Source organism: Coniophora puteana, assembly GCF_000271625.1.
Source record: "Coniophora puteana RWD-64-598 SS2 unplaced genomic scaffold CONPUscaffold_1, whole genome shotgun sequence".
In the NCBI taxonomy this organism is placed as follows: domain Eukaryota; kingdom Fungi; phylum Basidiomycota; class Agaricomycetes; order Boletales; family Coniophoraceae; genus Coniophora; species Coniophora puteana.
This window is the reverse complement of record NW_006913053.1, coordinates 2,412,583-2,437,851: the sequence shown is the minus strand read 5'-3', so window position 1 is coordinate 2,437,851 and position 25,269 is coordinate 2,412,583. Positions and strand designations below refer to the sequence as shown.

General features: G+C 54.0%; 10 protein-coding genes across 10 annotated transcripts; 5 read left to right on the top strand and 5 right to left on the bottom strand.

Annotated features, from left to right (window-relative positions):
• Nucleotides 1–122: 122 nt before the first annotated feature.
• On the top strand, nt 123–3,173 carry CONPUDRAFT_148784 (uncharacterized protein; the record flags this gene model as incomplete). The annotated part of the gene is made up of 9 exons (XM_007765254.1): nt 123–647; nt 714–1,117; nt 1,174–1,302; nt 1,358–1,470; nt 1,525–2,136; nt 2,184–2,217; nt 2,267–2,323; nt 2,378–2,425; nt 2,477–3,173. The coding sequence occupies 9 exons, from the start codon at nt 123–125 to the stop codon at nt 3,171–3,173; spliced, it is 2,619 nt and encodes an 872-aa protein (XP_007763444.1).
• Nucleotides 3,174–4,366: 1,193 nt separating this feature from the next.
• CONPUDRAFT_69154 (uncharacterized protein) lies at nt 4,367–5,877 on the bottom strand (the record flags this gene model as incomplete). Its single annotated transcript, XM_007764508.1, has 9 exons — nt 4,367–4,787; nt 4,843–4,998; nt 5,054–5,187; nt 5,260–5,301; nt 5,391–5,434; nt 5,497–5,512; nt 5,559–5,568; nt 5,633–5,768; nt 5,853–5,877. The coding sequence occupies 9 exons, from the start codon at nt 5,875–5,877 to the stop codon at nt 4,367–4,369; spliced, it is 984 nt and encodes a 327-aa protein (XP_007762698.1).
• Nucleotides 5,878–7,023: 1,146 nt separating this feature from the next.
• CONPUDRAFT_69153 (uncharacterized protein) lies at nt 7,024–8,332 on the bottom strand (the record flags this gene model as incomplete). Its single annotated transcript, XM_007764507.1, has 5 exons — nt 7,024–7,150; nt 7,202–7,497; nt 7,553–7,679; nt 7,742–7,880; nt 7,924–8,332. 5 exons carry the CDS (start codon nt 8,330–8,332, stop codon nt 7,024–7,026), a joined length of 1,098 nt encoding a protein of 365 aa, XP_007762697.1.
• Nucleotides 8,333–9,153: 821 nt separating this feature from the next.
• On the top strand, nt 9,154–12,613 carry CONPUDRAFT_46865 (uncharacterized protein; the record flags this gene model as incomplete). The annotated part of the gene is made up of 10 exons (XM_007764430.1): nt 9,154–9,393; nt 9,455–9,823; nt 9,873–10,066; nt 10,117–10,279; nt 10,345–10,493; nt 10,542–11,119; nt 11,175–11,295; nt 11,355–12,043; nt 12,105–12,241; nt 12,338–12,613. 10 exons carry the CDS (start codon nt 9,154–9,156, stop codon nt 12,611–12,613), a joined length of 2,916 nt encoding a protein of 971 aa, XP_007762620.1.
• Nucleotides 12,614–13,041: 428 nt separating this feature from the next.
• Nucleotides 13,042–13,390, top strand: CONPUDRAFT_148780 (uncharacterized protein; the record flags this gene model as incomplete). Its single annotated transcript, XM_007765252.1, has 2 exons — nt 13,042–13,238; nt 13,300–13,390. 2 exons carry the CDS (start codon nt 13,042–13,044, stop codon nt 13,388–13,390), a joined length of 288 nt encoding a protein of 95 aa, XP_007763442.1.
• A 22-nt stretch (nt 13,391–13,412) lies between these two features.
• On the bottom strand, nt 13,413–15,525 carry CONPUDRAFT_44465 (uncharacterized protein; the record flags this gene model as incomplete). The annotated part of the gene is made up of 2 exons (XM_007764254.1): nt 13,413–14,000; nt 15,364–15,525. The coding sequence occupies 2 exons, from the start codon at nt 15,523–15,525 to the stop codon at nt 13,413–13,415; spliced, it is 750 nt and encodes a 249-aa protein (XP_007762444.1).
• On the top strand, nt 15,468–18,293 carry CONPUDRAFT_161396 (uncharacterized protein; the record flags this gene model as incomplete). The annotated part of the gene is made up of 5 exons (XM_007765250.1): nt 15,468–15,532; nt 17,084–17,474; nt 17,527–17,766; nt 17,820–18,122; nt 18,176–18,293. The coding sequence occupies exons 1-5, from the start codon at nt 15,508–15,510 to the stop codon at nt 18,291–18,293; spliced, it is 1,077 nt and encodes a 358-aa protein (XP_007763440.1). The 5' UTR covers nt 15,468–15,507.
• A 153-nt stretch (nt 18,294–18,446) lies between these two features.
• Nucleotides 18,447–19,243, bottom strand: CONPUDRAFT_148776 (uncharacterized protein; the record flags this gene model as incomplete). Its single annotated transcript, XM_007765249.1, has 3 exons — nt 18,447–18,884; nt 18,932–19,096; nt 19,151–19,243. The coding sequence occupies 3 exons, from the start codon at nt 19,241–19,243 to the stop codon at nt 18,447–18,449; spliced, it is 696 nt and encodes a 231-aa protein (XP_007763439.1).
• A 262-nt stretch (nt 19,244–19,505) lies between these two features.
• Nucleotides 19,506–20,316, bottom strand: CONPUDRAFT_161395 (uncharacterized protein; the record flags this gene model as incomplete). Its single annotated transcript, XM_007765248.1, has 3 exons — nt 19,506–19,850; nt 19,917–20,171; nt 20,224–20,316. The coding sequence occupies 3 exons, from the start codon at nt 20,314–20,316 to the stop codon at nt 19,596–19,598; spliced, it is 603 nt and encodes a 200-aa protein (XP_007763438.1). The 3' UTR covers nt 19,506–19,595.
• A 612-nt stretch (nt 20,317–20,928) lies between these two features.
• CONPUDRAFT_46402 (uncharacterized protein) lies at nt 20,929–24,499 on the top strand (the record flags this gene model as incomplete). The annotated part of the gene is made up of 9 exons (XM_007764401.1): nt 20,929–21,570; nt 21,629–22,352; nt 22,404–22,705; nt 22,764–22,823; nt 22,878–23,059; nt 23,117–23,248; nt 23,306–23,468; nt 23,518–23,875; nt 23,931–24,499. The coding sequence occupies 9 exons, from the start codon at nt 20,929–20,931 to the stop codon at nt 24,497–24,499; spliced, it is 3,132 nt and encodes a 1,043-aa protein (XP_007762591.1).
• Nucleotides 24,500–25,269: the final 770 nt, after the last annotated feature.

Below are 25,269 nucleotides of genomic sequence, written 5' to 3'. Positions count from 1 at the left end.
CCCCGCGCATTTCTTTTTTTCGTGCCCCCGCCCCCCTCCTCCTGCCACTAGACACGCCAATCTCAGGTGCGTATTTCAGCGCGAATTCAGTTGAAAATGACGGGCTGACCCTACGTAACAGCATGAGCGACGCCGAACCTATTAACGGTGGTGAACGCGATCTAGCGTGCTCGGCTGGCGTCGAAAACACGTCGTTGAACGTGGCAGCGGTCAACATCGATACCGCGTCGGCTACCGGCGACGATGCGGCGCCGGCTGCCGGCGACGATAATCGCAGCGATGCCCCAGCTGCCGCGCCCGCTACTGGCGACGACGATCCCAACGATGCAACCCCAGCTGCCGCCTCGTTTACTCGGCACCCCAACGACCCTTTCTACTACGTAGAAACGCTCAAGCGCATGTGGGCGAAGGATGCTATTCGGAAGTTCATGGACGGGCACCTGGAAGGCTACCGCGTTGCGCGCTCACAAACGTACACACGCGCTCGCGACTATATCGACACGGTTACCAACGCATACTTCGATTTCGTACCTTGGCGTCACAAGGTCTCCGACCCCATTCCGGACGACTTCGATCCTCGAGTTGTCGAGAACTTATCTGAGGTCGAGGAAGCCCAAAAGGCCGCAAAGATAGAGGCTATGAAATCTGTACGCACTTCGCTTTCTAATCTGTCTGCTCTGAATGCTTCACTAACATACGAACTGCGCCAATAGTCCATCAAAAACTGGCTTGACTATCGAATTGACAACAACAAGCTCGTAGGCCGCCCAAGCAGCAAAGAGAACGATGTTTGGGCGCGTGTTCTCCGGCAGCTAGCTGGTATTTCTCCTTCGAAACCCAAGAAGCTTTCGGCCGGCCAGTTTTGGTCGAAGTCCCACTACACCACTGTTGTCAAGGCAGACTTCGACGCTCGCTGGGATGTCGAGAAGGGCAAGTTGGGGAGCAAGCACCGCTCCTCCTTCCGCGAGAAGATTACCGCCGAGCATTTCGGTAGGCTTTCGGAGGAGGCCCAGCGCTCCTGGGCAACAAAAGCGAAGGAGGCTCACGACAGCGAAGTCGCTCAGTGGAATGCTTCACTCAATGCTCCCATTGATAGCTCCCCTGAGGCGCGACAGATGTAAGTCCCCTTAAGTTTCTTTTTCGTCGTATAGACCATTCAATGAGGTTATCCAGCGCCATTGACAATGCGCAGGCGTTCCTGACCCCCATCCTTGAGCACGTCCATAATGCCACAGGATTTCATGCCAGTGTCTTTCTGGGAGGACCCGAACCTCGGAAGGGTGGCCGCATTAACGTTATCACGTCCGTTTCTTTACTTTAACCAGACATATCAGCCCATGCTGACTCCGAATTTCAGTATGCACCAGGGAACCAGCCTTGCCTCAGTCCGTCAAAAATGGCCCGCCGCCAATCCAACGTCGTACAAGGCCGCGCTCAGACAGTATTTGGACTTTCTAGAAACGTGCTTCAGTGAGTTTATTTGCCCCGTCATGTCCAATATCAGCTAAAATCAAACCTTCGCAGCCACCAAAACGAAAGCGGCGGCGGCGCTTCCACAAACCGACGGGGCGAAGGTTCCAGAAGGTTTGATCCCTTTGGAGGACGCAGACCAGAACGCCGATCAGGATACCTCGGAACCCTCGACACTTCGCACCCCGCTTCCTCCCGCATCAGCATCTCCCGTTCCCGTAGGTTCGAATTCGGAAGCCGCATCTCCGGCCGCCACCACGCCTCGTGCTCGTTCTGACGTGACCGGTGCTCGATCTGGTCCCGCTGGCATTGATCCCGCGGCGCTGGCGACAGCAACTACCGGAGACGCGGTTCTATCCAAAGATAACAATGCTCAGGTGGCGTCAACAGCGGCTCGCCCTCCTACTAATTCGTCTGGCCGGCCCAAACCCACACAACGTAAGAAGAATTCCCCCACGATGTCGTCGTCCGACGACACCGTCACACCTGCGATCCATGAGAAGCGCAAGCGCGGACGGCCTGCCCACGAATCTGACGAAGACTCAGCCGTCGAGACCGACTCCGAGCACAGTGTCGATAGCGATAGGGACACGCCCATTCCGAGGGTTTACAACACACGTCGCCGTACTAGGCCCGCTCATGGCGAAGCCACTCAGGTGTCAAAAGGTGACGGACGTCCTCGTCCTCACTATCAGTGGCTAACTCTCTTCCAGCATCCACCGACTGCGTCTCGAAGGACAACGCCAAGTGAGTACCTCTCGGTCTCTACATCATTAAGGCAATTAAATTCCACTAGTTCATCGTCAGACAATCCCACTAACGGCCAAGCGTCCGGGGGCGTCCAAACAAGAAAGTGAGGGAGCCTTCTTCTATCATCACCTTCATGGTCACTCATCACGCTGCACAGCCCTTTGAACACCACCCATGCAGCTACACCCGCAGATACCGTTGTGCGGTCAGTCTCGGTCACTTTATTGACAATCCCCTCGTTGCTAAATTTACCTAGAGATGATCGCCTTCAGGCTGCAGACGCCACTGAAAACACCGGTAGTATAGACGCTCGTGTAGGTGTTGAAGGAGTCGTCAAGACGTGCCCCAGCAACCTCCATCTGCTCGACAACGCTCCCGAGTGGATCCAGAATGCGCTGGGGTACCTCAGCGCGCCCGATGACCTGAGGGCGGAGGATCGCCGCAAGGTCAAGGGGGGTCAGCCGGGCGCGATCGGAGACCGACAGGGCTGGACACTTCCCGACTCGTATAGGCGACTCCTCGAAGAATACGTGCGTCTCGAGAGTTCTTCAAACTTCTCCTCACCTCAAGGACCCGCGGGCACGTTGGACTCTAAGGAACGGCCGACCGAAGTACCTTGGTGGATCGCGCGTAAGCGCAAGCAGGGAGTCCGCCCGACAATCAAAGACCTCGACAAGTATTTGGAGCAATGGTGGAAGTGGTGGATTCAGCTTCAGCCTGAGTGGCGAGAGCTACCGATGCCCTCCGGCATCTCTCCTTCGTCCCTTCCTCGCGAGGATGGAGACTGGACCGCCCTCGACAAACCCGGCATCAACGGTTTTTTATCTTTGATGGTGTCTTTGAAGTGGGGAGGCAGCGAGACTCACGGAGCGTCGACAGACCCCCAGTGGCTGGCGGCTGTAGAAGACATTCAGTGGGTGATGAGCTGCATCACACGCTCTCGCGCCAGGTAAGCTGCTGGTTTACTCGTAGACGTCCTCATCATTATCGATATATCTCCTAACTCCTAGCTCCAGACGCGTTGAACCCGACAAAGGTTCCTCCGGCAAGCCGTCTGCGTCTAAACGTCCACGTGTGGTGTAAGTCCTCAGGTTCATGCTATACACCAATTCTTGTAGCCGAATATATATCTTGACATCGATCACGCCCATGTATCAGATTCGTATAGCTTGTCAAATCAAACTGTAATGTCTTGCGTATTGTTAAGCTGGCGTGAACATTTCTGCGAGACCCACTCAAGCTACACCACTCTAAGACGTGCATCAGCCGCTGTTTTTTCCAGCAGATAGTTCTTCCGGCCCCTGACAGCTTCACAATCAAAAACCCTTGCTGTCGTGGATTGTTGCCGGTGACAGAAGTCGCAACTTTCAATCCGAATCCTAAATTCGGAGCGCCAAGTCAGAATGTTACGCCTCGGAGATGGCGGGTAGAAGATGAAAGCACGAGTCACCGAAGAACAACAGCTATTTTTACTCTTCTCCGATGGGCTCCCTCGAACAATGATTGGCCGATATTATATTCTTATTGCTTCGATTCCCAAGTGCTTCGATGATAGATGCAGCCCGTCCCGTCCCGAACACGTGTATATCCAGGTCCCTTGACCGACTAGGCGTCAAACCTTATATGCCAAACTCACAAAGCGCTGATCTATTCGCGCGTGAAGCGTTTAAGGAAAGTCTTGGACAATTATGGTCATTGGAATATCAATTATGTCCTTCTAATTTATGGAAGGCTTCGATAATGGAGCAAGTACATCTCGAACACGTGTACGTCTCTCTACCGCCTCATATCATATAATGCAAGCCAGAAAGCTCCAACGCGCTGATCTATGCGCGCTAGTTGTCTCGGGCGTGAAGGAGGAAAGACTGGTCCGTCAAATTTGGTTAAACGCATCTCCACATCTAGTCTTTCCAAAGCCGATGCGCCGATGATCTATTCGCATTAGTTATCTCGGGCGTATGACCCGTATTCAAGGATCCGAATCCAGAAACTGGGACCAATTCGATCAAATGAGTCTCTACATTTATTCTGTCTAAGGTTCTCGATGATAAGCCAAGTACGGTATATTTCAAATTATTTATGATCGGGCATCAAATATTGAAGACAAGATTTGGACAATTGTATTGGTGTGCCGGTCAAGAAAAGACTATCCAACTACCTCAGGCTCTGACATGAACAAGAAGAGCTCAAATCCCATCGACTCGAACATGTCGACATTCCCGCTGAGAATGTGGTTCTGGAGGTCAGAGAGCATAGCAATGTACTTGGTAATATTGCAGCCCACAGCGTCTGCATCGTGATACTCAGCCGATTCCTGGCCCGTAAGCTGGTATAGGGCGTGCTGCACACGGTGAATGCGCTCGTGGAGTTCATAGAGGTGGCTGATACCGAACTGAAGATTGCCCCGGATTGCTTTCTCCTTCTTCTCAGCATCCTTCGTTCCTGACGCCTTGCAGAACCGAGCAAAGACGGATCGGGCCAGTGCAGCCGGTGACTTTCCCCTCGAGAAGTTGGCGACAAGGTCGTCGATGTGAGAAGTGGCGTCTATGCAGCCGTATACAGTCCAGCTGCAAAGAAACCACGTAAACCACAGTAAGTTGGATGAAAATAAAGAACACATACAGTCGAAAATGATCGTCCTCGCCGTCCGAGTCTGAATCCGCCAAAGTGGCGATGAGGCTAACTTGCTCATCTACAAAGGCAACGGGCCTCGGGGGCACATCACTGCGACGTCTCGTGTTGGTGACTTCTTGTGTATGGAGTACAAAGAGCTGTTGCCTGCGGCGATCGTCAGTCGGAAAACAAGCAAGCGTTCAAGCAAGGAGAAACATACTGCTTGTAGTCATCAATTCGCTCCTGGAGCTTCTGGGCCTCGCGTTGAGTTACGATAGGGTTGGGCGAGCGAACGTTCAACGACTCATCGCCGGCGAAGAAATCTTCCACGCTGAGGGAGAGGGGGTTGGGGCTCTGCATGATGCGGTGGGTCAATGAGAATTGAGACGGCGAGAGAAGACAGAGTGGGCACTTATATACACTCACCATCCAGATGGTTAATCGAGGAAATGACTTCCTTGTTCTGGGCTGTACCAAAACCATTTTGGTCTAGCTTCCCAGATCGCCGAGCGCTACCACCCGCAAGTTAAGTAGTTTATGTGGTTCCCAGTACTTACCGCCGCCATTGTGAATTGTTTAACGGAGAGAACGCAGTCAAAAGCTGTAACCAAGTCCAAGTTCAGAGCCGAAAGTGTAATTGAACCATGAATAATCAATACGCACGTTTGAAAGCCTGGGACTACAATCGTAGTAATACTCCATACCGCTGAGAATACGATACTTACAACACTCAACCTTGAGTTTGTATGTCACTCGGGGAAAAGGCCAACATGTGATCACAGTCGTATCAAGTACTCACATTGTGTTTAGAGCTCGATTACTGTAGCGCACAGCAGTCACAAGCTGTTTCAGCACGACTCGCATTATGGTGAATGGTGGCACGACCAGTGGTGCCTGTAAACAGGTTTCATCGCTGATTCTCGTTGAGTAATGTACTATATGGCGAAGAAAGAAAGATACCAATTGATATCGCGCGTACGTGTGCACACACGCTGATGCGTCAGAACGAACTTGCTTACCTTGATGTAAACCCATCTCCCACATTACAGATACAGTATGCTTCATCGATTCATCATGTTCTTGAAGTTTCGCTCATTTGACCTTGTTCGGGGCCAGTACATATTTTATGAATGTGATTGTATTATTGTCATTAGTGTTGAGACGTAAATTCGTCAATCTTGTTGTTAACGATCCCGTCAAATACTAGTACTTATGCACCCTCGGCACGTATACACTAGTTTATTCTCTAGACTTCACTTTATATGCAACCTCTTCATTCTACACGCAGGTTGCCATAATCACTCACACAGCGTGCTTTGCAGTACCTAGACAATACTGCTTGCGTTCCGATACGTACATCATTCAGTAGTGTAGAATCAATGTCTACAGTAGGCGGATGTATTATCGAACCTGCGTTCCGGTGCGTGGTACGCGACTCCGAGGACACAGTACTCTTATAATCATAACTTGCTAACCACGTCCTTCACACCCGTTTGCATGGCAAAATGGTCGGTTAGTTTCACAAAGTCAATCTATTAACTTCTTACCCACGTCGCAGAGATGCATGGACTCTAGGTATTTACTATACAATGTGCTTCTGACTTTTGTTCTCGCTTATAATCCGGAACATGCATCCAAATGACGGTTAATAACCAATGGTTCTTCACGCTTGGTTCTAGGACGGACCACATCGCGGTTATATTCTATTTTACACCAGCCGCTTGGTTTTCCACATGAAAGCAAATTGACCCGCTGTTCGTTGTACCTTTTGAACTACTCCCTGTCTACCCTCCTAGCTCTTTGAAAGTGAAATGATTTAAGTCTTTGAGATTCGTTTGCAGTCGATAATAGTACTTTTATGTCACAATTCTAATCAATATCAGTATTCTAGTTTGTAAGCTAGTCTAATGAATGCCCGCTTTCCGTGACTAGTACTAATACCCAATGGACGACATAAAGATCGAAAGTGAGGTATGATCACAGGGTTGTACAAACATGACGCCATTCCAATCTTGTTATTACAGCCTGACTTAACATCAACGAACCACCAAAATCATGAAGGGCAAGGCAAGAACGTATGATTGCGCAAGTAACAAGAAACATCGGCGGCATAACAATACGACGTGGGCCAAGATAGTTACAATAGTTATATGTTTCTAATAGATGCGACGTGAAATAGCAGCACACTATCTAACGAATAAGACCAAAGCGTCCCTCCAACAGAGCATTCTCCATCGCGGCGTGAGCTTCATCGAGCGAGAACACCTCGTGTCCCTCGGAACCACGGCCCGAAGACCACACAGAGTAGTAGAGCTGACTAGAATGGGAGGATTAGCTAAGGTAACGTTAATAAGTGTGGCGAACTTACGGGTTCGCAAAGATGCCGATCGCGAATCCGTATGGGACCCAATAATAGGGTGGCTCGGAGTTAACGGGCACATCGTAGTACGTTACGTCGACACTTGGCGTGAGCGAAACGGTCCTTGTGGGGAGCCTGGCGACCATGGATTGGAACGTCGGGTTGAGGTTCCTGTTGACGACGCCATCCGGGGGGATGACGCCGTAAGGGAAGCGATCCCCGTTTACGGAGCGGAAATTGACGTAACGGAGGGTGTCGGAGCCGGGGGCAGACGCAACGCGAGAAGCTGTCGACAGGTTGTCGAACTGCTCACAATGGATCAGAAACACGAGATACTCAATGACGGAGGTGAGGACTTACGGCGGTCGGAATTTCACCATGGCTATTGGTCCGCGCTATAGCAGCGGCCTCCTGCATGGCGGTAAAACGAGCTCGCGTGAGCTCAAGCTGGCTGTTGAGCTCAATCGCAGCACATCGATGAAAGAAACTAATAACAGCATTAATGAATCGTCCTTGAAGTACGACCCTATGAAGGAAAACGAAACAGACCTTGCGAACGACTCGTTGTTGGGAAGGTTGAGGACCTCAGTCCGAACGCTCGCGTGGAGCATCTCCTGAAAATCGAGTTTCCACTCGCCCGTCAGTATCAAGTCTGCCACCGTCTCGGCGATCAAATTAACTGGTGTCACTATTAGCTAATCTGGGAGTGGGGATCTGGAAGGACAACTTACGGCAGCATTTACCAACGCAGGCGGTAAGGACCTCATTGGCAGTGCCATTCCCTTGCATGTGGATGTTGAAGTGACCGCAGGTGCAGTCGACAGAGTAGTCTTTCTTCTTGGTGAGAAAGGCGTAGGCGTGGTAAGGGTTGGGAGGAGAAGGAGGGTGGGCGGGGAATGGCGATGGGGTGGCCTGGTGAGACGCAGAGGTGCAGGGAGAGGTTCCCGATGCACGAGGAGCTGAGCTCGGGGACTGCGCCGCCGACTGACACGCATGAGAGGCGGCAATATACAAGGGAGGAACCGCGGGAGATGAAGGAGAAGTAGGTGTAGGCGAGGGAGGAGGAGGAGAAGCATCAGAAGCCCCCGAGAAAGAAAAGAGCGAGGAGGCAGGGGTGCCGGGCCAAGGGGTGCGAGACATGGCGGGAAGAGTGATGGGTGGGCTAGTGCGTCGTGCTGTTTTTTATATGCTGGCTCAGGCTTCCAAGCTCCGACGGCGTACTCGCAAGTCTGAGCGAGGTTCCTACCTAAACGGACGTCCCACCTCATTATAGATTAATGAAAGATCATCGGCGGTCGAAAATAGCTCACCACGTTTTGATACTAATATCGAAGCCTTCAATCGAAGGGTGTGTTCATTCTATTGCAAAGAACCACCTTTGAACCAGGCCCACGGCGGTGGATCAGTCTAAGGCCTTAAAGAAGTGAGACTGCTTTATGAGGCTGCAATACAGTTGGGGTGGCGGGAATAGACAACCCACCTCCGGCGTAGCGACCATTCCGAGTACCTGAGCTAGTCTCTGAAATCGACCCTCTTGAGTTCAAGTCGTTCCCACCTTCTGTTCGCGAAATATGACTGGTGGTAGGCGTCCAAGACGATCGGAAGCTTATAGCTATCTTGATGATAGTGACGACGGCGACGTCAACCTCGATAACACCAGTACGCGAGTGGTGGACCTCTCGCAGAATGGGAGACGTATCAAGACTGCTTTCCATCATGAGTCTGACATCCCGAGGTCTTCACAGCCCAGACAAGGGACTGGCGATACTCCTCAACACTCCGATGACTGGCAGCCGACTATGGATCTGGAGCTTCCGGACGACGATTTAGACGAAGCATCTGAGGCAGACACATACAACGTGAAAGCGAGCGATCACGTGGCGGTCACATCTGTACCAAGAAAACAATACCTATCTTCGGTTCGATCGCCCCGTTAGTTCAGTGAGACATAGACTTACATTATGCTACAGGATAAGCCTCTCCTCGTCTGGGTTGGAGACAGCGTGCGGCCAGGGTATCGGGACGAATACTTGAAAGAAGACATACGCCTGGAAGGTCGAGGCCACGCCGCGGTGTATCCGTGTTACTGCAAGAGCGGTAGACCGAGAGAGTACCGGTGCGAAAACTGCAGCGGATGTCAAATGACGTGCAGAGAATGCTGTGTAGCCGCACACCAACAGATGCCGTTGCATCACGTTCAGGTATAGTCATCCGTCCGTCTACGTCGTAAGCCATTCATCTAATGGCAATGACCTCATACAGAAGTGGAACGGTTCGTTTTTCGAGCGCGTGTCCCTCAAGTCGCTCCATCTCAGGGTTCAGATGAGTCACGAGGATGGATCCAAATGCATATTACGCCAGTCAGGACACGCCAACTTTGTCGTCATTCATACAAATGGAGTCCATCGCGTCTCCATTGACTTTTGTGGCTGTAATAAAAAGGTACCTCACCGGCAGCAGCTTCTACGGTATGGGTGGTTTCCTTCAACAGTTGACACGCCGGAGACCGCCTGCACCGAGGAGGCTCTCGCTCAATATTCGGCTCTTATGTCCCGCACAAAAGTATCAGCGCACGGTTACTATCAGGCGTTAGAGACACTAACAGATCCTCTCGGCTTGGATGTTCCACCGGTCAGTCGTCCTGATTCAGCACTAATCTCTTACTGATGTCGTTCAAAAGAGTCATTATAAAGCTTTTCTTCGCATTATTCGCCAACGTGAATACGTTCGTCTCATGAAAGAGGCGGGCCGCGGTAACGTTCCCAATGGCATAGAAACTACAGGTGCAGGGCAGCTCGCTGTAGCCTGTCCAGCTTGTCCCCATCCCGAAATCAACTTGCCTGATGGATGGGAGAAAGCTGACGCATCTCAAAAGTGAGTCGGACTCTTCCAATCAATTTTAGAAAATTTCAGAACGGTGGCAGGTTTCTCTATTGCCTTTTCCTCGCAATGGACGCAAACTTTCGGTTGAAAAACCGCGACCGCGGCCCATCCACTTCGGATACGGAGTTATTTGATGGCCTAGCATACTTCGTAGAGACTGGGCCATACATGGAGCACATCAAGCGTCATACAGCGGAGAAGGAGGTGCGTACTTTAGTGCTAATTATTCCCGCATATTCGTGGTCTTATCCGGCTCATTTGGCTCGTAGACGTCTACGTGTAGTAGCTTTCGAGCAATCTCGGGTGTCAACAACAAGACAGCAAAGGGTCTACAGGCTACCGGGGTTGGAATGGTCATGTGTGCTCGCCACGAGTTTATAATGGCGCTCGGCGTTGGTGATTTACAAGTAGGAGAGCGGTAAGTGCTCAGATAAAGGTGAAATTAGCAAGCTGACTATAGTTCTAGGAATTGTAACATGGATTATATGTTCTTCTCCGTGTTTGCGACGCTACTCCTGCTTCTCGTCGTAATCTCTTACGACATTGCGTGCCAGTGGAAAATAAATCTATTCAAGCGTATGGATAGACTTCCCGCGGCGATGCAGGCTTTGCTGGTCTCGGTTGCTGAAAAGCTAATCTTCGGTGTTCCAAAGTTTCATGCCCCCGGTCATAACGAAGCATGTGCTACCGAACATTCTCTAAATCTTATGGAGGGCGCTGGACGTACCGACGGGGAAGGTATAGAACGCGGCTGGGCCGAGTTTAACCTGGCTAGCAATAGTACAAAGGAGATGACGCTCGGGTTTCGCCATGATACTCTGAACATACTATTCACCTGCCACAATCTCCGCAAGTACTACAATCTGGGGGACATCCTTCGGCGTCGACTACTACTGGCCGTCGAAGCGCATGCGGCCCATCAAGAAGCTTTGCTGGTCTTCGATGAGTCCATTGGTGAATCTACTCGCAACGCTTGGACGGCCATGAGGGTCGCTTGGGAGAACGATAAGTCCAATCCCAACCCATACATATCCTCCAAAAAGAGTAAGAGTGTTCACGAATCGGTGATTTACAAGTTAGAAGACTCACGGTTTATTAGGTATAACCGAAGCAGACCTTCGGGCCCAGCTTGCAGAGGCAGAGCGAAACATTCCATTCCTGCCGCACGACATTTCACCAAGTACATTCGTGAAGTTAGCATTCGAAATTGAAGATAAACAGTACGTCCGCTGGACTTCTTTTCTTTACAATGTGACAACCTTTTAACATAACGTCGTAGACGCCGCGTGCGAGCAGATGTGGCACGCCTCAAAGATCTGACAGCGGAGGAACGTGCTCAGCTAGAGCACCGTCGATCGAGTATACGCCGTGAAATTGTCAAATTTCGTGACATACAGCGGGTATACATGCCCGGCATCGACGCCTTGATCGCGGCGAGGGAACGCAACGTCAACACCGAGGTAGAAAACGAAACGCTATGGCTCCCATCAGGACTGGGCGAAATAGAGCGCAAACTGTGCATTCACCGCGTTGACGAAGTCGAGATGAAGCTCCGTGTAGCCCAATGCCACAGCCTGCTAGATAGGATCCGCGGGATGGTGCAGACAAGGTACCATTTCACACTGTTTCGCAACCTCAACCTTCGAGGGCAGCGAGCCATCACCCGAGCGTATAAGCTCGTCCAAGACTATGACCGTAAGGTCATTGCCGAGCAAGCCAAGTACGACCATGCGTACAGGGCGCTGCTCGCGCTGGGAAGCCAAGATATTCTTGCCCGGGGATTGCGGCCGCTCGCACGAAGAGACATCCGGGCGCTTCGGGAACCCCTGATAGAAGCCGACACTCCGAGACGACGTGCGAAAGAGATGGAACGTGGCATAGGCGAAGGACATCGTACGGTGTCCTGGATATGGACTACGGGAGGGCCTATCGGCGCGGATTGGCAAGACGAGGAGGAGACCCAAGAAGGTACCGTATTTTGTTTTTGGCGAAAAAACAGACGGACCAAACTGACTTTACTTACTTTTAGGTCTGCGGATTCAGTGGCTGAAGGCGTGTGCACGGAAGAAACGATGGGAGGAGGAAGTCGCGCTGCTGAAGGAAGAGATGCGTCGCGTGCGTGCGTTTCTCGACCACAGAGCGTCTTGGTGGGAAAAGCACGCGATTGTGGACTCACCATCTGCAACATCGAGCCAGGAGTCAGCAGGCGCGTCAAGCAATAGTAGCGCGGCAACGCCGTCGACCGCAGCCGCAACCACAGAGAACATCCGTACGGGAAGCAGCGAAGCGGTACTGGACCGGCAAGCGATCGTAGAAGGCGTGCGGGCGCACGCGCTGCGGCAAGCTCACCAACAACGTCGGTTACGGGACAGCTTCACGCGCAAGTGGGAGCGCAAGTGGTCAGCGCGGGAAGCGGAGAGCCTTCAGAGGCGTAGCAACCATCCAGACATTGATTCAGACGCAGAAGGGGGTGGCGATGAACCCGCCGAGGAAGCGGACGTGGGCAACGCGGGTGAGCGTGGCGGCAGCCGCATTTGATACGCATATCCTAAAATAGACTGTTTAGTCATGTTCGATGTGTCATTTGCTCACGGTGTAGAAACATAAGAATAATTGAAAACCCGCTTCCAGTTCGCCACCGGCATCAGCCAGATTGTGAGAACAAAATACCAAAAGCAAGTATGTGGATAAAAGCACCACCCCAATGCTGCCAGTGACCTGTGGATAAAAGCACTACGGTGGCACTGGCAGGGACATCAGGATCCACAGTATTTGTCAAGCTATTTATGGCATGTTCCATATTACTTGGGGGTAATCATTTGCCACTGGTGTCTCGTGCGCGTCACCGCCGCGCACCCGCGCACCACCAACCCCACGCTCCTCCCGTGGAAGGAGATGGTTGCGCTGTGCGCCACACACGGTGCGTGGTCGCTCGTCGACGGGGCGCAGGCGCTGCCAGTGACCCTATGAACGCGCAGCCAGGCGCCCGCACCTCCGACGCTGCCGTCGCCTTTGCGTCTACGACCCCCGCAGGCGGCCGAACCCCTCGCGTTGAAGAGCATGGCCAACGCAGCGCGCTGGCCTCGCGCATCCTGCACCTTGGGTCTGTTGACCCCACCGCCGCTGAGTCGGCGCGTGCCTTGCCGGCCTCTACCAGCCCATCGTGGGTTTGGTGGGCCCCTACGCCGACACGCAGCGTGCAATGCATGCCGCGTCTACTTCAGCGTGCCGCCAGATGCGAACCCCAACGGTGGCTGCCTCATCGAATACAGCACCTATGTCACAAGGGCCAGCGGCTTGCAAACCAAACTGTAGTATATTTTGTACCAGAAATACATCATCGCTTTTTCAAGGCTTCACGGTCTGAGATAAGGGTGTCCATGGTTGAAAATAAAGAGACCATGCTGGACCATCTCTCGTTACCTTCACCCCCATGCACTTCCTGTCGCTCAGCCTGTGACAGGCTCTTCATAGGACGAAAACCGGCATGAACCCAGCGAGCCAGCCCCCCTGGGCAGAAGTGCGTCATGGAAACCCTGGTCTCGTTGGGCTGGATTGCTATGTTGCCATGGGGAACAATGCTCGAAGGGATTAAAATCACTGAGCCCGGGGGGAACTCAATCACCAGCCCGAGTTCCCAGAGAATGAGATGACCGCCTTGGGTGGGGTCGTAATCCCCCCCAGCCCAGATGGCACACCATCCCTGCGGGAGGTTCATGCAGTCGACGTGCTTGTTGGTGACCACGTTGCCGCCATAGTTGAAGGACATGGCGGGCCAGGTGATGTGCTTTAAAGCCGGTACAAGGTCAGGGTCTTGATGGAGAATTTTGGTGTACATGTTGCGCATGTACTCCGCCTGCTTTGGGGCATAGGACCAAAATAAGGCTAGCCTTGTCCATGAGCTCAAAACAACACGAGCTGGATGCTTTCATTGACTCACAATCAGCATAACGGGAGATGCGATCAACCGCAGGATGGTGGCGCAGAAAATCAAACAGCCCCTTATCAACAGCGTAATTCCTTGGGCACTGCAAGCCTCAGCATGAGTGCTGATGAGCAAAGGATAGCGCGTTTGAAGGGTACGAACCAAGGTGCCCTGGCCGTGGGTAACGCCAATCGTGATGACCCCGTGTTTACCCCTTACTTGCTCCTCAGGGCGGTTCTTCGCAGGATCAACTGGAAAAACCTCCTGCAACGCTCTCAGCAGAAAGGTGAGGTCATGGCAAGCAGTGCTGTAATTCTCGGGACCTGAGCCTGAAGGCCCAGGCTTCCCACCCAGGATGCCGACCAGGCGCCCTTTTTGGTCCAATAGGGCCTCTGTGTGCCTACATTGCAAAAAAAGCGCTTTACATGGGAGGTCATGAAGCAAGAAAAAGGACCCACTCGGCTGTGAACTTCACCAATTTGAAACCAGGGCCTAGTTTCTCCATCACGTCGAAAATCTTGCCTTTGTCAGCAACACGTTTAGAACCGCCAAAAGCGCCACGCTCGGTTTTGAGGTCGGTTTCAAAGTTGACCTGGGTCTCGACCACAGCGCCAGGGAGTCGGTTGCGGGCAGCACCTGTCGCCTTCTGTATCCCCACGTAGCCAACGGCGTGCGCACCCGATGACTTTGCCTGACCGAGCTCCCTTCGGATCTGCTGTCGCTTTGCCTTCTCCCTCTCACGCTTGCGCTTTTTACGCTTCTGAGCACGCATTTGATCACCCTGCAAACAGCTAAGGCGGGCGCAGGGCTGGGGAGGGAAGATGATCACCTACGCTTGGGTTGGGGAGGTCGGAAGCTTGTGGGGCAATGTCTAAATCAGAATCGGAGCTGCACTCTGCAGTGGCAGAATCACAGGGGTTGGGTGCAGCAGATGCCTGTGCCTTGAGACGGTAGTGCTCCTCCATGAGGGCACGAAGCCTTGATAGCGCAGCTGAGCTACAGGGAACATCTTGCATGGGCTGATCTCGAGCAGCATATGGCTTGCTCATGATGCTACCATCATCATGACCGGCAAGGAGAGATGCAGCATCAGCACCGGTCTGATGAGTAGCCTGGGAATGGAGATATACCTGTCAGAGATCAGGTACTTTGGCTGAAGGTCTACCCACCAAGATGTCGAGGAGGTAAGAGGTGTCCTGCAGGGAGGACATGGTGCGGTGGGGGTCTAGATGTTGAGGAGGTTTGCTGCGTGACGAAGGGCCGGTGCACGGGTGAAACGTGCACTGCGGGCGCTGCGGATGTGCTGGCCAACTAGGAGAAGGAGGAGGAGAACGTCAGGCGAGTTGTCGAGGACTGGGTCAACGTGGGCGAGAACGCGACGGACCCGTGGACTCCCACGAGATTGCCGGGATATGCTCTGATATTCCGAGGCATCGCTCCATACACGCGCTCGTCGACGCCGGCCACAGCGAGCTCGTTCCTTTTTCTCTCTTTTCACGCTGGGTAGATGCAGAACGGGCGCCATTCTCAAGGTAAGCATCACGTCACCAATCACGGTATACTCCGATGGGTCAAGCCAGGACGGCAGAGTGGGCGCCGCAGCTGTCCTGATTCGTGGGTCCCGCACTCTCAGATCGCACTTCCACCTGGGCCTGGCCACCGACCACACCGTCTATGAGGCGGAGGCGGTGGGCCTCCTCCTTGCGGTCAAACTCTTGCGCCGGGAGGTGCGGAGGCGGAACGGCGCAGCGTTCATAGGCGCCGACAGCCAAGCAGCCCTCAAGGCCACCACCCTCCGCTCCGCATCCCCCGGGCACTACCTCTTCGACGCCTTCCACGAGGCCACCACCAATCTCACCCCAAACGGCGCCCCGCTGGTCCTACAGTGGACGCCAGGTCACGTGGGGATAAGTGGCAATGAGCTCGCTGACCGCGCGGCCAAGGAGGCAGCCGAGGGACGCACCAGCCCCTGCATCACCCTGCCCAATTTCCTCGTCAAACGCGCCCGAAAAGGCCGCCCCGCCACACCGCGTACCCTCCCCAAGAGTCGCTCGGCGCTACGCCAGCACCTGAACGCAAAAATCACAGCAGAGGCAAAGGCAGTCATAACCAACTCGCCCCGGGGATTCTACATGTCCCAGTTCAACCCCAAGCTCAGAGCCGCGGAATTCATGTCCCTCATCTCCTCCATGCCCCGGCGTCACGGCACACTCCTCTTCCGCCTCCGATCTGGCCTTGTGGACCTCAACGGCCCCATGTACCGCATAGACCCAGACATCCCCAGCGCATGCCCACACTGCGGGGCGCGCGAGACGGCCCATCACTACATCATCCGTTGCCCCCAATACCGCGCCGCCCGAGAACGCCTCGCTCTAACGACCAGAAAAGGTCGCCTCCCACTCTTTGGCAAACTCCTGAGCAAGCCCGACCACATGGGGCCTCTGTTCACGTTCATTCACAGCACAGGACGATTCTCCAAACACTATGGTTGCCTGACCCTGCCCAAGTCCGAAGATGCTCCCCGTCGCCCCGCCCGCCCAAGGTAACGTCCACACTTAGTTTCCTCTCTTTTCTTTTCGTCTCTTCTTCTCGTCTCTGTCCTACTCTACGTTATCTCGGCTTCGGCCTCGCACACCCGCAAACCAACTTAGTCAGCCCAAACAACACAAACGAATACAATAACAACACCCTCAAACTGCTTCTCTCCCAGCTCCGCGCCCCACTCTCGCCTCCCTCCTTCTTTCTTTCTCTCTCTCTCTCTCTCTCTCTCTCTCTCTCTCTGTTTCTCTCTCCGCATTTGTTTCTTCCCCAGCTCGCCATAAAAACCATAATATCTATTTTACATCCGCCATATTACCATACAGCCCCACGCTACACGTTACACCCTTCACCTTCTTCCACGCTCATCGAGCGATTGCAACTGTTCCAGCCCAGACCGCCCGGATGCCGTAGTTACGACGTAGCCAGTTGATGTCTTACATAGGGCAACACCCCAAAAGACAATAAATGGGATTTAATAAATAAATAAGGTAAGCATCACCCTGGTCTCCTCTCTCACCTACACCGACGTGCATGTACCCTAGGGCCTCCATTCATCGACACGGGCTACAGACCACGCCATGACTCCGACGTCGGCTCAGATGGCACAATGACAGAGCGCAGGTGGGGCTCTGCATCCCTCTCTGATCCTTCGTCGACGCGCACCAACAACGGCAGAGCACACACGTCCACCGTCCCCGCCGACTCTGCGCGCTCAAACTCGGACGACACCCTCCCCAACACTGGCCCCATCATCCCCTACTGGTCTGCCAAACACCATCTCACATGCGGCAACACGTCCTTCCGCCCCTCTTACGTCAGCAAGCTCTTTCCCTTGCACGGCTCAGCTCCTGACAAGCTCAAGACCGCCAACGCAGCCTTGGTGTTGTGTCTGAACATTGACGTTGACCCGCCCGACGTCATCAAGACCACCCCGTGCGCCGTCCTCGAGTGTTGGGTCGACCCACACGCTCTCCCATCCCACAAGGCCCTCGAAGCCATCGGCACCAACCTCCAGCACCAATTCGAAGGCCTCTCCCTCCAAATCACAAACCCATCCTCAACCCCTCCTACGAGGATCTCAGGCACTTCTGCATGACCCTCTGCAAACAGGCCAAGGACGACACTGTCTGCTTCTACTACAACGGCCACGGCGTACCCAGGTCTTCACCGCCGTCACAGACACGATTGCAAGGACGACCTTCCCGCCCGACATCTTCACGCGCCTGTACCGCTCAGACCTCCTCATCGCCTCCCTCTTCCGCAACTTCCTCCTCGCAGAGCGCATCATGAAGAACTACCACTGCACCCCGCACACGCACCCCGCCCTCCTGTCTACAACACGCACCAATTCTGGGCAGCATGGGACCTTGCCGTGGACACCTGCCTCCGCCAGCTGCCCAACCTGCTCGAAAAGAACACAGTGTTGATCCCGCCCAATCCGAATCCAGGCCAGACGCGGCCGCGCAAGGGGCAGCAGCAGGCACAGGAGCCCGTGCAGACGGTCGCGCCCGAGAAGCAGCACCAATACGTCCTGAGCCGCTTCGTCACGGACCAGCTCACCGCGTGCGAGGTGTGGATATCGTGCGGCGGTCTGCGCTCACAAAGCGCGGGCCGATGTCGCTGTCCGTGTCTAGCGACGGGCTCGACGGTGTCAACAGCGACGCGGCCGCGGCGGCGCGCTTTGTATTTCTGCGTTGCTTGCAACGTTGGATTCCGCAAGGTGTTGTGCAGACAAACCATGGTGCCGGGTAGTTTGATTCCATCGCAAGCTATCTTTGCAAGCACACGTGTATGTAGCTCAAGAATTGTTTGTTTATAGCTAGATATACGTACAAATAACATACGCTAGCTAGCTGATCACCCGCAGATAGCTACAAGAAAGGGGGGAAACGTGCAATTTGAGCCCTATGCTCGCGGGCTCGGAGATGGTGGGGTTTGTTCGCGCTTTACAAGAGGCGGGGCCGCTGACTCAGACCTGGCCTTTGGCTTGGGCAGCCTACGGGTTTGAAAGCGCTGCTCCAGCTGGTCAAAGATAAAAAAATCCTCGTACGCTACAGGGGTACAGGGCTGCGTGGGCGGGAGACCTGGCATGGGCGTTGGTGATCTGACGAACCCGGGCGAGGGAGCTGTGAAGGGGGTGGCCTTCACAGGGGTTGCCACCTCATCAGTTGAAGTGCATGCTGCAGGGGAGGGGCTCCGTGCATCCGATGCAGGTGGGGAAGTAGGCGAGGAGCTTTGTGCGTCTGACGCAGCTGGGGAAGCAGAGCTGACCGCTCCGGCACCTGAGGGAGCTGGGAGGGAGCTTGTCTCTGTGGCTCCCGTCCCTTCCACCCGGGATTTTTTCTGCAAAAAGGTCAGCGATTTGTTGCATGCGCTGAAACGACACTCACGGCTGGGGGTTCCTGGTGCTCCAATTCTAGCTTTACGTCACCCATGCCCTTGCGATGGTCATGGTCATGACCATCATCCGCCTCCATGGAGAACCTTTCAACGGTGGCAAAGGTTCGTTTCACCCCTACAGAGGTGTAGTGGAAATGAGTTTTGACCTCAACGTCCTGGAGATGCGTGATAAGTGCGGTGACATAAGGTTAGAACATGGAGGCGCTCACAAGATCTCCACGGCGGCAGCAGGGGAGCTGAAAGGATGTACGAGGAACATCGTGGGCAACGATGTGCTTGACTACTTCGTCTGAGCCTAGCATGGTGGTGAGGAAGAAAGCGACTGAGCTAAAATTTTGTGCAAGGGCGTCTTTTAACTGGCCCAGAGCTAAACTCACCCTGTTCATACACCCCAAAGTTGGTTATGTGCCCTCCGTGTTGGGCTTGTGTAGCTAGTGGGCTTCTGGAAAGGAAGCGAGCAGCTCCTTGATGGAAAGAGGTGATCTTTTTTTAGATTCATCACGTGTAATGTCCACGACTTGGCAGCGCCGGCCAGTCAAGCTCAACAAACCCAAGCATTTCAGTCGAAAAGTGGTTTTTAGAGGCATTTATCTACAGAAGGCGTCAAGAAAACATGAACGTGGTCTAGAATTTATAAGCTAGGGAAACGTATAGCTAGTTCTTGCGGCCCTGGCCCCATGCCTTCAGCAACTCAACATACAGAAGCAAGGCACCTAGCAGCATAACGATCGCCTCTTGAAGCGGCTCTGGCATGCTAGAAGTGGGAGTGGGGGGCGGTGCAGGGGGGTATGAGCCGGGGAAGCCAGGCATCATGGAGGTGGGGGGGATCTCGGGTGCACGTAAGACTAAAGTCCCGATGGGCGTGCACATGTGAGCAGGAGAAGATGGCCCATCCATGGCGGATGACGGCTTTAAGGTATTGACAGCCCCTTGTTAGCATGCAAAGGGTATGTGATAAGAGGGAGGGGGACGCACCCTACTGGAATCCTGAGACCCCTGCACCGTCCTTTGACTCTGGCCATCATGGCCATCTTCGTCACCTCCATCTTCATCATCATCCCTGGGGCCACGGTCTTGACTCCCGCCATTCCCCCCGTTGTCGCCACCTTGTTCATCGTCATCCCCACCATCATCCCCGTGGTGAGACTGACCCACGGGGAGCACATTGGTAGCTTTTGTGCGTTTGATAGAGATGGTGCTGAAGTCCGCATAGTGATCAACTTCGATGATCTGGAGAAGGTGTATGAGTCAAAGCAAGCTTTCTGGGTGGTGGTAGACCTACCACAATCCCTTTGCGCCAACATGGAACTCTAATGGCGGTGTTGGGGACATCCCGTGCAATGACCTGCTTCACAACTTCATCGGGTGCGAGCATGGTGGTAGGAGAGAGAGGACTTAGACAAATTTTGGCCCCGAGCGCCTGCTCGATAGAGGTGGGCACTAAACACGCACCCCGTTTACCTTGCAAACAGCTATGTGGCCGCCATTTTGAGCCAACTTTAGCGGCGAACTGTCACAACGTGTGTAGAATCCATGTAGGGAGTTGAAACTAAATCGAAGGTTGTTATAGCGCCCGGGGACGGATCGGTGTCGGTGGCGAAGATGGCGGGATGGGTTTAGTTGGGTTTAGGTCTTATTTAGTCAAATTGTGGGTTTAAACATTGGTTAACTCCGCTAGCTCGTAAGATGTAGGATCAGCTTAGAAGCCGACTTCTGCAGTGAGTCTTCTGTTGGCGAGTCTGTCGACTTGCTTGGTCGCATCCCCGCTTATCCTTTATATATATTTTTCTCGGCTCCCGCTTGTTCCTTCTTGCCCTCTCTCGTCCCCCCTTGTCGCTATTCCTCTCTGTGTGCCCACCACCGAGAGCGCTGGTACAGGATCAGTTCTATGACAACTTTCCTCAACCGGCGTGCGAGTGTAAGACCGCCTGGCGCCGCACCGTCGCCGCCCCGAGTGCCAGGATCGAGCGAGAAGGGCAAGTCGCGAATGACGGAGACCACGCCTTGTACTAGAAACGGCAAGAAGAATAGCGCTGAAAGCCAAGCCACGCCTCGAACCGTGTCGCCATCATTGCCCGAGGAGATTTCAACTTTAACTTCTGCGGATTCCAACAGTAATAATAATAATAATAGTCAACAGCAAGACCTACAACAACCGCTGGCAGACGTTCTCGACTTTGTTACGATCCCAGGTCCGGAGTCGGCAGACCCGTCTTGGCCCCGTCCAGTTGACAAAGCATCCCGTGTGCTCGGCATCGCCCATCGCAGGTCCATGGAGCCCATCCCCGCCTCCGCAAGGACCTCGATGGTCTCCACTCGTTCAGTCCCCGTCCTCCCACAGCCCTCAGGCGGCCCTCCCGCCCTCCCCCTCACAAGTCTCTATGTCGTCTCCGGCCTCCCCAAGAGCCCCCACACATGGACCCTTGCAGATCCCGACTCTGTCCTTGGTCTCCACCACACCGACGGCGCCGTCGCCCGCTGGTGGCGTCCAGAGGTCCTCGGCAGCACCGTCAGCCCCGGTACAGGCACCATTCGCAAAAAGCGCAAGGGAAAGGAGGCCGACATCACCAAGGGCGCGGGCGCGCTTTCCAAGGCGGAGGTCGGCAAAATGCTCTCCAAGGCGCTCAAGGTTCGTCTCTTCCTCACCCAGCCTGGGAACTCCCCTGTTTATCTCAAACTCCTTCTAGCTCTCCTTCACTCGCGAGGTCGAAATTATCGCCTCGACACTCCAGCCCGCGTCAACTATCCATACATTCACTTTCACGCTCCCTGCTCCCTCAACGCCGCTGGCTCCCAACGGCAGCTCTACCACGGACCTTCTCCGATCCTCTGTCTTTACTGCCGACCGTTCTAGTGCGGCTCCCACGTTCGCATACCCCTACACAGATGACCCATTCGCCAATGCCCGTCCGTCAAGCGCGTTCCTAGGCCCACCAAACCTTCTGGGCGCATCTTCCCACAGCGCACCCAATAGCCCGCTCGCAGCTGCCTTCGACAAGCAATCAGCCATTACTGGTGGCCCTGTTGATCCTAATGGGTCCGGAAACGTAACCTATCACGGCGTTTGTCTGACAGTTTGGAGCCATGCGGACGCCGAGAGAAGTGCTGCCATCCGGCGAACCCTCGAGGCCGGTCGTACGCGCAAAGAGAGTGCACAGAGCCTGGTGGCGGCCCGCTTGCGAGCACTCAAGTCCAGCAATACCAGCATCTCTGAGATTTCGAGGAAACGCACTCGGCGCAATCGCACCCCGTGGGGCGGTCAGACTGACGGCGAGACCGATGCCGAAACTGACACTGGCATGATTAGCGAGAGCGACTTTGAAGTGGCGAGCACTATCAATGGACATGGCCCAGGGGAAAGTACCCTCTTCCTCCCTGGTGACACTGTCTTCTGGCTCCCGTACGCGTTGAGTGAGTAGGCGCATGTTGCTGGCTTTTCGTCCTCTCACGATGATTTCCTAGCCCTTGTGTCTAGACATCCCATTTACGACTTGATGAGAGATTATCTGACGCTCTCCTGGGCCCGTTTCAGCAAGGACGTGCAGTCGCACACATTACAAATCTCGAAAATTCTGGCTCATCCTGCCCCTCGTGCGGGAGATCTTGTCAAGCTCGACGCCTCTTCTCAGCAGGACTCAAGCCTTGAGGTCATTGCTCGCTTCCCGGGCGGCCTCGACTTTGGTCGCGGTCTGGTCGATATCAACTTCACCATGTGGCCTCTATTCAAATGCCTCAACATTGATAACATCTTGACCGCTTGCGAGGTAAGCTTGAGTTCATTGAAATGAATTACTCTGCATTTAACATCGGCCCTTTCCGTAGATTGCTCTCGCGCCCACGGGGCGAGTCCTGTTCATCTCGCGGCATCCCGCGCTCTTGGGCGTAAGCTTTTAAGTTTCACTTCCACCTCGCTTCTTGGTTCTCATCTGATCGCAGGTTGCTGTGTCAACACTCAAATATCTCGTCGAGCTGCGCGGTTGGTCGGGTATCGCCCTTCCTGCGGTTCATTCGCGTGACGCGAAGATCTACATCGAGGATCCAGGCCCGTGGATCCTCGGTCTTGCTACTGAAGCTCGCTACGCCATCCGCCCTGGTCCGGAAGTTTGCGTAGTCGACTTGTAAGTTCCGGGTGTCCAACTGTGACACCGTCGAGGTGCCGCTAACCAAGATAACAGGGACATCAACTATCTGAGCTGTTCCTCTCCTCCCCCAGGTATTGTCTCGCAGAAGCAGCAACGCGAGCGTTACAGGCAACGGCTACTGGCGGCGTTTGAACCTCACTATCATCCAGATCACTCTGTCCCAAGGTATGCTTCCGACATTCTTGCAAAAGTAATCTTCACAAAACGTGTGACTTTGTTCAGTGAGTTCAAAGAAGCGTTCCCAGCAGGTCGTTTTAGGCCAGTATGCAAGATTCAGGCAAAGCGCGGCGCTGAAACCGTCGCTGTTGCCGATACCATCAGAGCCCCTGACTGGTGGCACTCAACGAGGATTATTCAGGCGTTTGACGCTGTGCTTCATGACAAGGTAGGCAACCTCGACTTTGCCGTAAGACCACTTCTCACCAAAGGTTTAGTTCAAGAAGCCTTCGCTTTTCAAGCGAATATCCTCCCTTGGCAGTTTGAAGCGCCCGCCCCAGCTGACTGCTGCTGAACAACATATCCAGCTCTCGATCCGGAGGCGCGCAACAGCCTTTGTTGACGCCCGCGATGATTTAGAGACAAAAATCGGCCGTCTGTCTCGCCGCTTGAACTTCTTGATGACTGAAGCGGACTTGTGGAGAGACAAGTTTGTGACGTTTGAGCAGTATGCAGAACGCCTCAGTACCGAAGCTAGCCAGCTCAGAGGCAAGATCGGCAAAGAGCAAAAGGAGACAAAGAGACTTAGTGGCATGGTCACCAATGCAACGGCTGAGAAGGGCAAGTTACAATATCGTGAGTTTATTTCCTCTGTCACTGGATTTATGATAGACTTAAAATTTTCATCAAGAACTGTATGAGACCGAGCGCGCCCACCAAGAGGCGCTGGCTGAGCTTCACAGAATGCGGGATAACATGGAGAGGATGGAGCTTGAACGCGCTGAGATGGTAGCCGAAGTTGAAGCCCAGATCGAACGTGCACTCGCTTCCATGGCTGTGGACGTCGAGTCCGATTATGGCGGGGAGGGATCGCGACCCGGCAGCCGTCTATCCTCGGCTCGGTCCACCCGCTCTGCTCCTGGTGGGACCCGGTCTCGTGGACCCAGTGACGCCACTAGGAGTAGCTCGAGGATGCGGTCAGTTGCAACAGAGAGCACGCTGGCCGAGTCTTTTGAGCAAGAAATGGACGACGGATCGGTCTACAAGGGTCGAGGAACTGAAACCATTGAGGAAGAAGAAGAGGTTGCAGCGTCGCCTAAGAGGAAACGGTTCTCAGCTACGGAAGCCGAGGCTTTGCAAGATGGTATGGGCGCTGTCGATGAGGGTATCAACGAGCGAAGTGACAGGATTGCCATCAAGGTGTTGCAAATTCAACAGAAGGTAAGATACAATTGTTCGTATTGGCTGCAGATGGACTAATGGTGTTTGCTGTAGTTGGAAACCGCCCTGGCGTCGGAACGAGTTGCTGAGTGGAAGGCAAAGTCGATGGAGCACAACTCAGGCGATGATGATGAACGCGAAGGCGACTTGGAAACCCCTGCCTTCGTCCGGACTCGCCGCTCTTCTAAAGCCAGCCTGCCTACGAAACAAAAGAGGAAGGATAAAGGTGACTCGGCATCTGTCACCCACAGGAGAGATCGAAGTGACACTGTGACAACGGTCCACCGACGAGACCAAAGCGACGCTACTTCGACGGCCTACAATGGGACTAATGGCCGGCGATCCTGCGATACTGTTTCATCGCCTGCCACCCCTCGTCGCAGCTCCATCTCGCGCGAGATTGAAAGGCAGATGCCTACTCTGGAGATAAAAACTGACGCCAACGAACGCGCTGTGGACCCATCGAAGCTCCGCACTATCCCTTCCAATCCCTCCCTCGATGCAAGCTCTCCTGTGCACGCTCACACCCCGACCACCCCCGCACTGACCCCGGCCGTCAGCGCCACCACTGACGATTCGGACTCTGAGTTCCAGAGCGCTTATTCCGAGAGCCCGCGGAACAGTCATACGAGCTTCGAGGGCCGCCAGAGAGCCTATGTCGATTCGGATGATTCGACTGACACCCCTGAATATGCCAATCATGTAAACGATTATGCAAAGTCACCCGCCGCCAGGGAGCGCGTGTCCAGCTCGGCCACCGCTGTTTACCAGGCTTAAGAGATATCCTTGTCTCATCAATATTTTAACGT